Source organism: Alligator sinensis, unplaced genomic scaffold (assembly GCF_000455745.1).
Source record: "Alligator sinensis unplaced genomic scaffold, ASM45574v1 scaffold118_1, whole genome shotgun sequence".
NCBI classification, from domain to species: Eukaryota; Metazoa; Chordata; order Crocodylia; family Alligatoridae; genus Alligator; species Alligator sinensis.
This window is the reverse complement of record NW_005841850.1, coordinates 1,954,145-1,968,907: the sequence shown is the minus strand read 5'-3', so window position 1 is coordinate 1,968,907 and position 14,763 is coordinate 1,954,145. Positions and strand designations below refer to the sequence as shown.

Genomic DNA, 14,763 nt, shown 5'->3' with positions numbered 1-14,763 from the left:
TCCTAGTGCAAGTCATTTCTCCGTGGCGTCTAGCCAGGGTTATTTGATGCTGGGGAGAGCCCTAAGGCCTTGCAGTCCTCTGGCTAGCTGCAGACCAGGTACAGCATGGGAGGGAAGTCACCCCTCTGTAAGCCAACTTATCTAGCTGACAGGAAGCTTAATTAGTATCTATAAGAAGTCTCTGAAGATGTGCAGACAGGCAATGTGATCTAGAGGAACGCACGCAGATGTGGAGGTGGGGGGACTCCCATGCTCTAATTTTGGTCCTCGCCAGTGACTAACTAGATGGATGCGGCTATCGTTTTGGACCTTTCTGTAACCACCTGCAAACTAGAGGTGATGCTGCTTCCTTCCCCAAAGCATGGGGGAGCAGTTATGCCCCCATGTACAGCACTTCTGACAAAGAAAGGGCCACCGGCTCCTATTCCTTGTAATAATGCACTCATGCAAAAAGGCAGAAGTCCTTTAGTTGCCTGGGCGGGCAGGGGCAGCAGCAGTGTGGCTGATGCAAGTGCACAGACTTCAGCTCTGTTTCAGCTCAAGGCTTTCAGATATTTTCCAGCAATGGGTGCGATCAGAAGTTATGGAAATGCAGGCAACATGGGCGGTTACAGGAGGATTTCATATACAGGTAACTAGCAAGCTTTTATACAGACCGGGCTCCAGCTCTGTCCCTCTTGCTCACGAGGGACCACAGTCCTGTTTGAACCCCTAGCACACCGACACATGATGAAACACTTTATTGCAAGTGAACATATTACTAGGGCCAGCCTAAAAAGGGAGGAAAAGAGAGACTAACATCTGTGAAGGCAGATTTTTATTTTCGGCATTGTCACCGCCAACCACATCTCGGCACTTGCTTCTTTAAACTCTGCGGAGGATCAGCAGGGCAGGCCTGAATGACAGACAGCACAATGCTGTACGAGAGCGTGCCTCGGATACGTTATGCCCGTGACTGAGAAGCAGCATAAATGCCACGTGGTAGTTCTGGATTGTGATTGAACTAAAGGCATTGCAAAAAGAAAGCAAGGAGGACATGCCTGTGATCTGCACTGAAATGGCATATTAGGCTGAAGACACACTGGCAGAATTGGAACCGTGCCACTCAGCTCTTCTGAAAAAAATATAATAATTGAGGATGGAAAACACTTTTCCCCTTCAGAAGCCCTTACAGGCCATTTCAGCTGTGACACAGACCTTTAGAGCTCTCAACAATAAATCAGATATATTCTTCGTTGTCCTCCCCCAGGTCGATCAAACAGTGAAGCAGCTGCAATGAGGGCAAGACACTGCCTGCCGAATAATGAAGTTTAATGCGACAGCATCCTCTTTGCCTATATGAAACTGAGCCTTATCATGCATCCATACCCATCGAAACCAATGGTAGCAGTGCCATCGATTCTAATGCACGGCAGGGCGATGCTCTATCCTTGCCATCTCCTGTGTGCTGATGTACAATATACTCATCATGGTAGCATCTGGGCTGAAGTTGGATCCAAATAGCCAACCCTACCCTTAATGCATTCCTTTTGGCACTGACAAGGCCTAATCCAAAGGCAAGATTTATTTCCACATGCCCTCCCTTACAACTGCCACTGATAAATACTACCACCACTTAATCCTGCTCTGAAAGCTCTTGGGGGCTCCTAATTCACCGTGATCTGTCCAAGGCAGATTTGTTTTTAGAGCCCCTTTTAGCACGAGTAGGACAAACGCTGCTGTATCCCAGCTTCCTTTGGTCTGCTTCCCAAAAACACAAAGCCTTTTTCAAAACCAGAGCTTCTGCTTTGCTGGCCACCGTTAAAGGGATGTGCCGCCTTTCCCCTGATTGGGGTTGACAGGGTGAACTTGGGACCTTCCAGCAGCCTGCTTGCTGCCCCTCATTAGGAGGGATGGTCCTCTGTTTAGATCCAAATGTGTCTTGGCCCCAATGCCTCTCGCTCTCATCAGCCTCCAATACCAACGTTTCCAACAAAGGGTTAGGAAGCTGCTGTTACAACATTGGGACAGCTGAAAACAGGACAGCCTGTGACAGCCAAGGCCTGTGTACACCCTCCGTCTAGCAGTGGGAAAGCTCTCCCATCCCATTGCCTTCAGCAAAGTGAAATGAAAACCCGGACACCATACTGACTCGCTGCCGAGCCGTCAAGCAAAAAGCGACAACTTATGGAGTAACGGCTGGAACATGATCATTGGAGTCAGCACAAAATCTTGGAGGAGCTGAAAAGAGCAAACCCAGGCAGACAATGACCTTTCGAGCACTGGGGGAAGCAGCCGGATCTGGCAAAGAGCAGCACTTGTCCTCGTGGGCAAGGTTACAAGTAACGTCAAAGCAGCAGACAGGCTGCTGTACTCGCCAGCGGGCTCCAAGGAGATGCCAAGGTGGCTGAGCACACAGAAATAGTACACGGCAGTGTAAATGGCAGCTATATGCAGTTCCCTCTGCAGGTTGATGAAGCTACTGAAACCCAGGCTTCAGGGCTCAACGTAGCCGTTTTCCACCCGCATCAACCAGCTACACCGACAGATGCTGAGATTGGATGGTGCCGTTAAAATGCAGCTGCACCCAGAGGGTGCTGAGGAGCCAAATCAGCTCCATGCACACGCCGGCTGGTTAGTCTCATCTATAGGTACTCGTGTGAGGCAGCCCCTCTGCTTGCGAGTGCCTAAAGACTATTTCCAGCTTGAGATGGAAGATCTAGCAACTGCACCCAGTGGGCAATCTCTCGCGCCCACCCAGAGCCCCGGGGAGGCTGGGGTAGAGGGTGGCACTGCCTGCAAGGAGTGGAGCCTTGGAAAGGATCTTTGGGTAGGTCACTGGTTTCTAATTCTGCTCTTAAACAGATCATTTCCAACCTCCCCTTCTCAAACCCCACAAAACAGCAGGCAAAAAAACAAAACAACAAAAAAACCCCGCAAGGAACTCAGAAACCTCATCCTGCCAGGCGGCACATTCCCTATCTGAGACCCAAGCAGTACTTGAAATATTCAAAAGAAAGTGTTGTTTGAACTCCAGTTACCCGAGGAAGCTGCCAGATTTATCTGTGACCCCATTCAGAAAGGCTCTGTGTGCCGAGACAGGCTGTAAAAATGCAGCGGACAGTGGAGCCTGTCCAAATATCAGCTCATCAGCTTGAAATGCAAATGCAGAGTGCAATCCTAGCCTGCTTGCAATGGTACTGCTGGAGAAATGCAACATATGGGCTGGGGGGTTTTTTAAAGATAAGTGATAGAGAGATGTTTACTCATAAGAAGTATGTCCTGAATCAGCCAAGTTTGTTTTCAGGGGCAGATTGGCTGCGACCCTGCACCTTTTCCCCAGTGCAAAATTGCTATTATTCGAATTAGGTTAACACTTTGCAGCTATCTGACACTTGGAATGATCCGCCAACTGTACAGGGTAAAAGAGTCAGCCCCAGGGGCTTCAGCGGGTATAGGGCCAGGTCCATGTTAGCTGTTAGCTCTAGTTACGTTGTGGCTTTTGCCTTTTGGACTTTTCAAATTTTATCCTGGACCTCTTAGTGCCAGATCCTAAAAGATACAAGGCTTTTCCTGTAAACCCAAAGGAGCAGGCCCTTCGGATGTGTATTCTGATGTAGGGGTAATCTTCGAGAGCAATAAAAGACTGGGGAGAACCTGTTTGTTTTAGCCCCTTTCCAGTACTGCCAACACACAGCAGAGGAAGTCAGGACTCAGGGCCCCGCTAATGCCACAGGGCTGGCTTAAACATCCTAAGAGTGCTTATAAAAAAAGAAGAAATTACTAACTGAGCAAACTGATCTCTCTGCCTTTTGTTTTTCGGCCTCTCTCACGTTTTCCTCTGCCACCAGAAGCATTTGAGACTGACTTCTTGTTTTTCAAATGAAAGCAGAGATGCTCACAAAAATCAGGTGAAGCCCGGAGAGGAAGCTGGAAGAGAAACAGCAGATATTGAGAGCCTGGAGATAAAATTCACAAGCTGGCTTCACCCCCCCTCCCGTTGCACAAGCTCTTTCTTCTGCCTTTTCACAAACCATCCAAGCAGCTGCTAAAAAGCCACTAACACCATTTTGCCACCCACCTTGGCTTAACTATTTTTCAGTTTCATAGATGCTGGGGTCAGAAGGGACCTAAGTAGATCATCAAGTCCGACCCCCTGCCCTGGGCAGCAATGAATACTGGGCTCATATGACCCCTGGTAGGTTTGAGCTCATATGACCCCAGCTAGGTAATTATCAAGCCTCCTCTTAAAGACCCCCAAGGTAGGAGCCAGCACCACTTCCTTTGAGCTTTTCCTTTACATACATTACCCCATCTCATAGATACTCCTGCCGACACCAGTAAAATGGCTTGTGGAATAAGGCTCTGCCCGGCGTGACCAAAGGCAGCGGTAGCCAACTTAAACTGGAGACTGCAGGATGCCACTTCGACTAACCTCTCCCCGTGGAAAAAGGGCATTCACAAAGTGGATCCAAAGCTCATTCAAGCTGTAGGGACTCTTTATGCTACCTTTATTGGGTCTGGGTCACACCTACAGGTTTTGAAGCAAATATATGAACAGTCACCATGAAAATAAGAGCCCAGCTTTCAGCATATACTCATGATGCCTTGGTTTTAAGTGAGCACACTAATAGTTGGGCTGCTAGGAGATGAACTTCCCAGCATGTAAAAGTGACTGCGCAGGCTCAACAAAGATCATTTTTCCTACGACTCCGTCAGCCTGTCATGTCACCTGCTACCAGCGAGACAACTGTAAGGTCTTTATTAGTTTCTGTGTATCCCGTTACTGGAGATTTATCGTGAGAATATTTCTCCCACTGGGCTCTGGACACTAGCATGGGCTGCTACTGTCACCAGGAACATCCATATCCTTAATAAAACTATTGCTGCTGCCGCCACTAGACACCCAGAATTGGTACTGGTTTCAGGTAGTGCCAACCACATCCTGTGCACTGTGCAAGCACAAAAGAAACGACGATTCCTACCCTGAAGAATTAGAAACATTTGTTTGCTGTTTAAACGTTTCATAAAACAGGGGTTTTGTTATAAACAAGGAGAAACGGCATCGGTTTTCATGTAAAACATGTGGACCTATATAAAAAGTAGGACAGCCGCTGCGTTTTTTTTTCCTTTTTTATTTTTACAGTTCACAATTAGAAACCTAGTGATAAATTACACAGTTCAACCCTCCCATGTGGGGGCCTGAAAACAATCCCACGTCTTCATCGCTGTGTAGCCAATGCCATGTCATCCCGGCGAGACGGTTCAACGTGCGATTGAACTGGGTACCTGGAAACGAGAGGCAGAACAGCAAAACTAGTCACCTGCTTTACAGCCCCTGAAAGCTTTCCGTTTGTTTCAGGAAATCAGAAAATTAACTGGTAGCAGGAAGTGCTGCCAAAAAAAAAAAAATCACTGGGGATGGAAACACGTACAAGGATGTCATTCGAACAACAGTACATTATTATGCCATCAGTTTGCAAAGACTGCAGATGCCACAGGAAAAAAAACAACTAACTGGGACTTGTCGAACCATAAGGCAGTCAGTCTTTATTTAGGGGAACGCTAGCAAAGTGCAACAGGCCTCTTCGTAGGCATCTGTTTTAGGTAACTGCAACGTTTGCAAAGCAGGATTATCAATCTTGGCCCTGACCCAGCAAACCATTTGAGCGTGTACTGCATTCTAGGCATTTCAATGCTCCCGCTGACATGTTAAGTATTCCCATTTCATGTTAAGCACATGCCTCCAAGTACTTTGGCCTTACTGATCTTCCCTGATAGTGGGTTTCCAGCTTCCCCACGCTGACTCCAAATACTGTGGCCGTTCCCCATATTTTCTTTGACAAAGACCACAGACATCGACAGCGCATCTGTTGAAAGGACCAACTCCTGTCCCCGTGGCAAACAAATCCAAGGGAGAACACAAACAGCTTTAAAATGAAACCCAGAAGAATACCGCAATGGTGCTGCACAAAACCGATAAGGATAGGTAATGGCTCAGTGCAATAACACACTCACTCGTGCTTTGACCCTCCTTAGCCAGGGGTTACAAATCTGAGCACGACGGGAGCTCTGGTATAAGGACTACCACGTGCCAAGTGTCTTGAGCTGGGCTGTCATTTGGGCCAGTATTTGTTAACCGAGGCTGGATCGGGTGTCCCTTGCAGTCCATGATCTAATCGAGCAAGCGGAGTGAAATTCAGCCCTCTGCAGAGGGCCTGCACAAAGGCTAATGCATCAGTTAAACAGGGTTAAGTGGTGCAGTGGCTCAGTGCACGGCCTCTCCACGGGGGCAAATTTCACCCGTAATGAGTATAAAAGCAGGGCAGAGCACATACAAATCTTGTCCTGCGGGAAATGGCAGAGACGCCGGGAACGGCCAGAATGTATCAAGACCACGCTTTTGTGGAGGAGAACGGTGCTCAGTGTTGTACATCTCTTCTGCGAATGCCGATAAGGAGTGCACAACCAATTCCTTTCTCTCAGGTCTCCCTACCGTTGCCCACCTTTGGCACGGCGAATTTCGTGTATCACAAGGTTCAAATGAATACTAACACTTCATAATAATACTTAGCACTTACACAGCGCTCCTCAGATCCAAAGTGCTTTACAAAGCGATGAGTCCTCACAACACCCCTGTGAGGTAGGTAAGTATTATTATCCCCATTTTACAGATGAGGAAACTGAGGCAGAGAGGTTAAGTGACTTTCCCAAAGCTACAGCAGGAGCTGAAATGCAAGAAGAGGTATCCGGTCCAAGTCCCGTTCTCTTTCTTACGTGGGTGTAAACAAGAAGCAACTCCCACAGTTATCCTGGTATAAAACATCCGTAAGCAAAGAGATCAGAAGCAGGGTCCCTGGCTCCCAGTTCTGCGCTCGGACCCCTTGACCATGCCAGCTTCAACTAACTGAGCAGGCTCACCGTCAGAAATGCTACGGGCAATTCGGAGCACAGAAGAAGCGGATTTGCAATCTTAAGGCAACGGGTCTCTTAACAGCTCCACAACTGCACATCGAGTGGGATTGCACACGTGTGTCTTCTTTGTCGCACTACAGGAGTCTAACGGTGGCCGCCGAAGCCATCTCTCAACTGCAAGTGTAAACAGCGATGGACCCGAATCTCCTCTCCCACGAACAAATGTAAATCAGAACAACGAGGCGGAGTTACCGAGAGTTCAATTAGTGGGAGACAAGATTTGGGTCTTATACCCTGTAGGAGGCATAGTGACATCATTTCATTCTGGACAGTTTTGGTCGGGTTTACTTCTCTCTCTCTCTCTCTCTCTCTGAGAATCTCATCCTATAAACAAAGTTTCAATAGTTTCATCTTTCTAGCTTTCTGCATCAGCATTTAAACAGCGTGTGCAGCTGTCCAAGGCGGCATCAGTATTTCCAAAAAGTATCGATGCATGCAAATATCAAATATACAAAAACATTCGAAGTGCTGGGAAGCATTACAAAGAATATAGGTGATCACAACAAGACAGTACACTTTCTTTTTTTATTTATTAAAAAGACTGAACAACTCACCCATACTGTAACTATGTCACTTAAAACATTAGATGGTCCTTCCCTAACCACTGGAAATACAGGTACTTATTCCTCCATCTATCTACCTACCTAGAAAGAAAGAGAAATAGCAATCACACACATTTATACTTCCTCAACCTTGGCAGGCACAATTCATGTAAACAGGAACGGAGTATTTTTTACACCTCTTCTGGTGGTGCGGGGTGTAAGAGAAGTCACATGCATCTGACTGACAAGCAAAATTAGCATTGAATATGTTGGGAGGGAAACAAATCAAATGGACTGATGCACTAAAAAGCTGAAGCACTAACTACCCTGAAGCAGGTAGACAATGGGCATCTTGTCAATTGTTCCGACTTTAGAAGAGAGGACTAGTATTAAGGCAAATTCTTTATTCTAAGTACAAAGGAAATCTCCTTCCATTGTATTAATACATCACAGCCAAACAAGGTGGAGAGGAAAACTGCATCCACTGTATGAAGTCATTGGGATGCTTCTGACAATAACATGTAAAAAAAAAAGCCCAGAGGAAAGCAACAGATCAGGTGATACAATTCACTGCAGCAATTCAGAGAATATGCATCAGCAAAAAAGAGCCATCCGCTGAGTGATGCCTCGAAGCTGGAAGATATCTCATGATGCTTCCACCTGTGTCCATCTACGGTCTCAAAATGTAAGACCCAAATTAAAATTAGAAAACATAATTAAAAAAAAAAGGAGTAACCAATCATCTTGAATATAAAGTACTATAAGTCCATGACTTCACTTCCCCGCAGTGTTTCCAAGTGACATTTTACTATAAAACATTTTACTATGAAAATTCAAAGGGGGTAGGGATGAGAGAGACCCAACTCAATTTCGTGATTTTTTCTTTTCCTGACCCAGCACCAGCTCAAGGAAAGCGAGAGAAAGAGAGGGAGGGACAGAGGGACAAAATATTCAGATGTGATCTCTGGATTTCATTTATAATGTTGCGAGCCAGCAGACGAAAGCCTAAACTGCTGGAGGGTTAGAGGGGGATTGATGCATGATGCTGCTTGCATTCCTCTTCGTTTGCTATGATATCTGCTCTGTAGGTCTCATCTGAATATCTCCAATCTGGAAAAGACCAATACATGATTTTACTGTAGTATACCTTAAGTTCACTATAAATGCCGTATATACTGGGACATAAAAATGACTAGCTGCAAAGACGCACGATGCAGGAAACAAAGAGCATTTCCCTTCAGGGCTATTCAACCACTAGTCATTGCCCAGCTTCATGGTTTGTTATCACTGCTTAATTTTTAATAACCGTGACGATTGTTCTCTTTTCATAGAATGAATGATTTCAAGTCAGGTAAGGGATAAAAATATCCATCCATAAAAGAAGCAGAAGAACAAATAAAATGGTATTGATTCTAAACTCTTGTCTGCTTTTGGCACGCAAGTCAACTTTTACATTATGGGGATCGGAAAGAAACGCTTCTTGTGAGCGTGTTATTCCACTGCAGGATTTCCTGAACCTTCCCTGGAGCAGGAAATAGTGGCCACTCCCAAGCAAGACACTGGATGAGACAGGTTGCTGTACTTATCCAGTCAGACAATTCTTCTCTCTCACCCCAGGACCCCCTGCTAGTCATTTCATCATGATATGACCTCCCGAGGTCCCCACCAGGCCTGTTTTCCTATGATCCTAGGTGCCCTGGTTCTTGCAATATGGACCTGGTGTCCACGAGTCTTCCCCACAACCTCCCCTTTGGTTTTGCATTTCCAAAATCCCGGATACATCCCTGTCAGAGCTGAGACTCAGCAAAGAAGTGATCTCTTTGTTCATATATCCTTGTGCGGGTGAACAGTAGGTTTGAAAGCACAAGAGGTTTAGAAGGCCCTGCCCAATAGCTGCCGTACAAAGCATAACTAGACAGATTGCTACACCTGCTTCCCACCCAGCTGAGATGCAGTTCTTCACCGTCTAGGAACCACTGCTCTCAGTTATGCTTAGGTACTGGAGATTTGACATCTCCCTAAAAGGGGATGGGAAGGATTTGAAAGCTGTGGCTAGCAGCTGTCTTGACTTGGTACAGAACTTGTGACCTTTATTTTTTAGCATGAAATGCAGACTTCTGGAATTAAACGACGCTCCTTTCGCTGTCAGCCACGTTGGTGTCTTATCCCACATGCGTGTGCCCACATGTGGGATAAGAGACTAGCCAAAACCTTGTAGGCTAACCTCAAGGTCATCCTAATAGTGTCACTGAAGGGGGGCAAGCTGCCTTTGCTGGGGTGTGGGGGGCAGCTGATCATGGTGCTGCCCCCGGTATCACACGGCTGCCCCAGGCACAGAGCTCCACTGTTCTGCCTCCGGGTCACCCTCACCCAGCCTAAGCACTGGGGAGCTCCCCTTTCCCCTTCTGTACCTATAGCCTGCTGCAGTCATCCATATTATGCTTTCTGTTTGCAAAGGACAGCCCTTCTAGGAGCTGGTCTGTTAACTGCTTGCCTCTCCTCCTAAGCAGTTGAGAGCAGAAGTAGGGTGCAGAAAGATAGGAACTTAGGGAGAGGAAATTTGGGGATTGCTGACTTCCTGTGCTCCAGGCAAGCGCCAAACATACAGAAGGCCTCCAATATCAGATCCCATCGTCCTCCAGTTACACAACCAGAGACACGAGGATCTGCGAATTGAGCTGCAACTTACCTGTACATGAGGTGGGGCACTGAGTACGTATATGACAGCATTGGCCATATCTTCCGCTTTTAGACACTGAAAAGACAGGACAAATATTATCTCCGACAAGAGATTTGTTACCGAAACTTAACGCAGGATGGCTCAGTTTCTAATGATTAACAAGTCATAACAAAATCACTTTGCACAGGAAAAAAAAAATAACTGCATTAAAATTTAACAAAGGAAGCCAGTGTTGTTTATATTGGTGTGCTGGCTATTCTTAGAAGTACTATTACGGGGGTGCTTTGAAGCACCCGCTGAGGTCAGGAACCTGGCTTGCTAGGAGCAAGCCCAAAGTGAGATGTGGTCCTTGCTTTAAAGAGCTCGCAGTCTTCAACTGGAGGATGGGAAGAAAAACTACAGCACAGAGGGGAAATAATATATTCAAAAGTCCCCCCACCAACCCAGCAGAGGAGCAGGGATTAAAACCAGGTGTCCTGGACTCCAGACCCAGGAGCGTTTTACCACTTGCCACTGCCTTTGTAAGGAAGTGTGCCTGGGAATCAAACTCTCCATTGATGACACCCGAGAAGGCTTAGAGCAGAGTTCACAACGAGCAAAGTAGGTCCTGTCTAAAACTAAAGGGACGCTACAGGAAAAAAAATACCTTCTTCCCCTTCCTGACTTACTCAGCAGCAGACAAATCAGTATCATGGTTAAATATACATCCTTTGTTCACTTTTGGTGGATGCATGTATATACTACATACCAAAAAGTACCAGGGTACAAGTGGCTAATGAGCTATGTGCAAGACAGAGTGAGAGTGAGTGTGAGTGTGTTTAGGTCAGGCAAAGTCTGCAGATGCCACCTGGCAGGTATGGTTCAGGTTTTAGGCTTGTTTTAATGTTTTTCATGTTATTTAGACACTTGCGTGGTACAGTTACAACCTTAAGAGCTGATCAAAATGAAAAACACTCAACACTGTCATCATGTTAATGATGGAAGATGATGACAGGACAGACTCCAGGCTCAACAGCATCTAGTCGAGCATCCTGAGAAAATCTCCCAAGCGAGGCACCCCAGTGCCCCTTGCACTTCCCCTGCAAAGATCCACTGGGTCAAAACTCTGCACCGGATTCTGCAAAGGGAGAGGATTAGGTTCGATCTGCTACCTCTCCCCCTGGCCTGACCTGGAGGTAAGACATGAGGATGCAACCTTCACAGGCCTAAATTCCCTGCTCCTTTCCTAAGATTCAAAATTCTGCATCTTGAGGGATGAGGCTATCAGGAAGGAGCATGAAAAAGCAACCCTGGCACAGAGAACAAGGGCTTTTATGAGGGGAAAAAACAACACACGGAGCAGATGGCAACAGTTAGGAACACAGCAGTTGCCATACTGGGCCAGAGCAGAGACCCGTGCAACCCAGCAGTATCCCATCCCCACAGTGATGGTTTGCACCACTAGCTTCAGAGGAAGATACAAGGATCTCTACATTAGTCAGAAATGAGAGGAATCCAGAATACTAGTTCTACCGGCGACCAATGAATTTCTGAAACTGCAGGGTCCAACTTTCCATAAGTTGAACTGATGCCAATAGGGTGCTACACCTTCTCTGCAGTACCCAAGTCACTAACAACCTGCAAAAATGCCGAGGATGGATTGCGCTTTATATGCTGATCTACTTGTAAATAAAAGCAAGAGACCAAGCCCTTGCCTACACTGCAGGGTTTTGCCATACTAGCTGTGTCGGCCAGAGTGTGAAATGATTACGCCCCAGTGCTGCTGGCAAAACATCTGGAGTGGACACAGCTTTATCAGCAGAAGGCGGTTTCTTTCTACCGCAGAGGTTTTGTTGTTGGGAGAGAGCTAGTGTAGCTCTGGCAGCAGGAAAAAAATCCCTTCTGCTGACAGAGCTGTTGCCACACCAGCAACTCAACACCCATTAATACTGTGGCAATTCCCTCCCCATCGTAGGCACTGCCTTGCAGAGATCAGCACAAAGTCTGAAGTTTGGTCTGAAGGATGCAATCCTGTGGGAGCACTCAGGACCTCCCGAGAGCGAGCGAGCTCCTAAAGCGCCCCTTGATTTCAGCGAGAGCGGGGGATGCTCAGCACCTTTCAGAAGGCGTTGAGCGCTGTGCAGAGGAGGCCCTGAGCGATGATTAGCGAGAGATCATTAGACTTGCAGTCAGTGTCATTTCCCTCTGCGTTCATTTCTCGGTCCCCTACCCTAATGCTTTCGTAGGTTGCAGCCGCTCTCTCTGGATCATTATCGTGCAGTTTAAAAGCAAATCCGGTTTCCACCAGTCCTGGAGATATACACTGGAAGAGAAGAGAGCACATCCTAACAGGATTTGTAACTCCCCTTTCATTTCAAAACGAGAAACGGCAGGCGCTTTTGGAAAGCAAAACAAAAACAAAACCCACAAAAAAAAAGATAGAAATGGTGGGAAGAATAGATCCTGCCCTCGTGATCACTGGAGCATATTTCCATGGGGGACCTCAGATGAATAGTCAGCCCCTCCAACCACCACTATGGGAAGGAACCGCACAGAAGCTAAAATAACTTTCGAGACATAATAACTGCTGAATAAAATGCATTGGAGACAGCCAAGCTTTGAAAATGGTGCAAACACGACTGGCGTTATCCATTTTTAATGCTTTCCCCCCCACGAGACCTCAGGAAGCTGCTGTACATTGTGCGCAGCTCAAAAGGGTTATTCTTTCCATGCAATCTATATCTCCCGTCTCCCAGACTGGTGCTCAAAAAGGAAACGGAGACATGGGGAGTAAGCGTCTCGTCAAAGGCCAGTCAGCATTCGTCGGCAGCACAACTCAGGTCTCACGATTTCCAGTGCGGTCGGTGCTTTCTGTTGCAATTCTATACCTACATCCCTCTGCAGACCTGAAAGCACCTTAGCTAAGGTACACAAAGCCTCCTACAAGGAGAGGGTTATTAAACCCATTTCACAGATGGGAAAATGGAGACACAGGAGAAACCCCACATTGTGAAACGGGTTTCAAATGTTAGTTGCCTCAACTTTTTGGGTGCTCAGTGCTGAGTTTCAATGGTGCTGCGGGCCTGTGCTTTTGAACAAATGGGCATATAACACCCCTTGAAAATCAGGAAGCAAAAGTGGGCACCTAGGAGCTGAGGCACTGAAAGTCACTTTGGAAATCTGTGCCCAAATATCACACAGCAAGTCAGCAGCAGAGTCGGGAGTGGTACTGAGGTCACCGGCCCTGTGATTTAGCAGATGTACTGCGCTTCCTCACAAAAAGCAAGCCTCCAAGGTGCAACTTCCCACCGACATAATCAGCAAGCATTCTTCTGTTCATTAAAATGAGGAGGGGAGGGAAAACCCGACACTCACCGTAGCTCGTATGTGAGTCTTGGCTTCTCTGAGCTCTTGCCGTAGCCCCTCCGTCAGTGCTGTGACAGCATATTTGGTGGCACTGTAAAAATGCACGACAGACTGGGGCACGACGCTGTGGCCATTCATGCTGAGGAGAAAACAGAAAAAGAAAGGGGCAGCGGGAGGGCAAGGAGCAGTGAGAAACGCTCCCGATAGGAACCAGCACACTACTAAACACACTGAATCGCTGATCTGTAATGAACCCAAAGGAAGAGCTGAATTTCTAGAGCTGATCAAGAAGTTTTGACTTTTCAAATGTACATCATGTCACCAAAAAACCCCAAATCTGCAGTCTCGGTTTGTGGACCAGCTCCCGGAGTAGACCGAGTGTTTGCATATATAATTTGAGCGAACTATTTCAGCTGGCTCTTTCGACTTTTCCTGAGGATTTTTTTCTAAGGATTTCAGATCTGTTCAAATGGTAAGAGCCATTCCTAGAGCTTCCCAGAGGTTGACATGAGGACATTTTAACTAAGGGCTAGAGTAACGTGAGCTGTCAGCTAAAGAAGAGGCAGTCACTGGATTGCTTACACCCCAGTGCTGGTAAAAATAAACACCATAAACTATGATTTGCCGTGCGGTTGGCTGGCTGGACAGATCCCAATTGTTGCAACCGGGAAAAAATATCCCAATGTTACCATGCCCGAGTTCTTCGAACCTGGGACGAATGCTTATTGTGTTAGATACAACACGTGGTAGGACAACACACATGGTCCAGGATCAACTGAAGTCCAGATTCATTGCAGACACAGGATGGCATTCATTTCACTGTAAATACCAAGAAAATACCCTTTGCCAAATTTCAGCCCCATATTGGGGCTAGTGATGGAGATTATTCCCAGGCAGCAACTTTGGGAGGTCTCTTTGCTTATGCCAGCGGTACCCACCCTTTTTTCCCCGCGCCCCGCTGCTGGAAGCAGAGTGTGGCAATGGCTCGTCTTTTCTATGCAGCACCGCCGGCATTGTCCCCGCGACCCTCATTTGGGTCACGACCCGGGTTGGAAACCGCTGATTTACGCCAATCCCTAAATAGCACAGATGGGCTACATCTCAGTCCCTGCATCACGCAGATGTTGTTGCAGGGGTGAATTTTAGCTTCCCACGTTCCTCTGTACTTCACCCATACAGCGTCCGATTACTCGGGCTTTATGCAGGAAAAATGGAGCCTTTTATAGCCTAAAGGCCTAGGAA

The 14,763-nt window shown here is 46.9% G+C and overlaps 1 protein-coding gene across 6 annotated transcripts in view; it reads right to left on the bottom strand.

The window, feature by feature from the left end:
* Window positions 1-5,103: 5,103 nt before the first annotated feature.
* The window catches only part of DHRS11 (dehydrogenase/reductase 11), a 55,473-nt gene continuing 45,813 nt past the window's right edge, over window positions 5,104-14,763 (bottom strand). For 3 of the 6 annotated variants that reach the window (XM_025210207.1, XM_025210212.1, XM_025210201.1), the window contains exons 4-7: window positions 13,531-13,660; window positions 12,386-12,478; window positions 10,186-10,251; window positions 5,104-8,606 (exon numbers count right to left, since the gene is read on the bottom strand). In XM_025210207.1, coding sequence (XP_025065992.1) covers window positions 8,565-8,606; window positions 10,186-10,251; window positions 12,386-12,478; window positions 13,531-13,660 — 331 coding nt within the window. In that variant the 3' untranslated portion in view covers window positions 5,104-8,564. The remainder of the gene's footprint in view (window positions 8,607-10,185; window positions 10,252-12,385; window positions 12,479-13,530; window positions 13,661-14,763) is intronic. The other 3 variants (XR_003095281.1, XR_003095282.1, XM_025210205.1) reach the window with 3 other exon arrangements.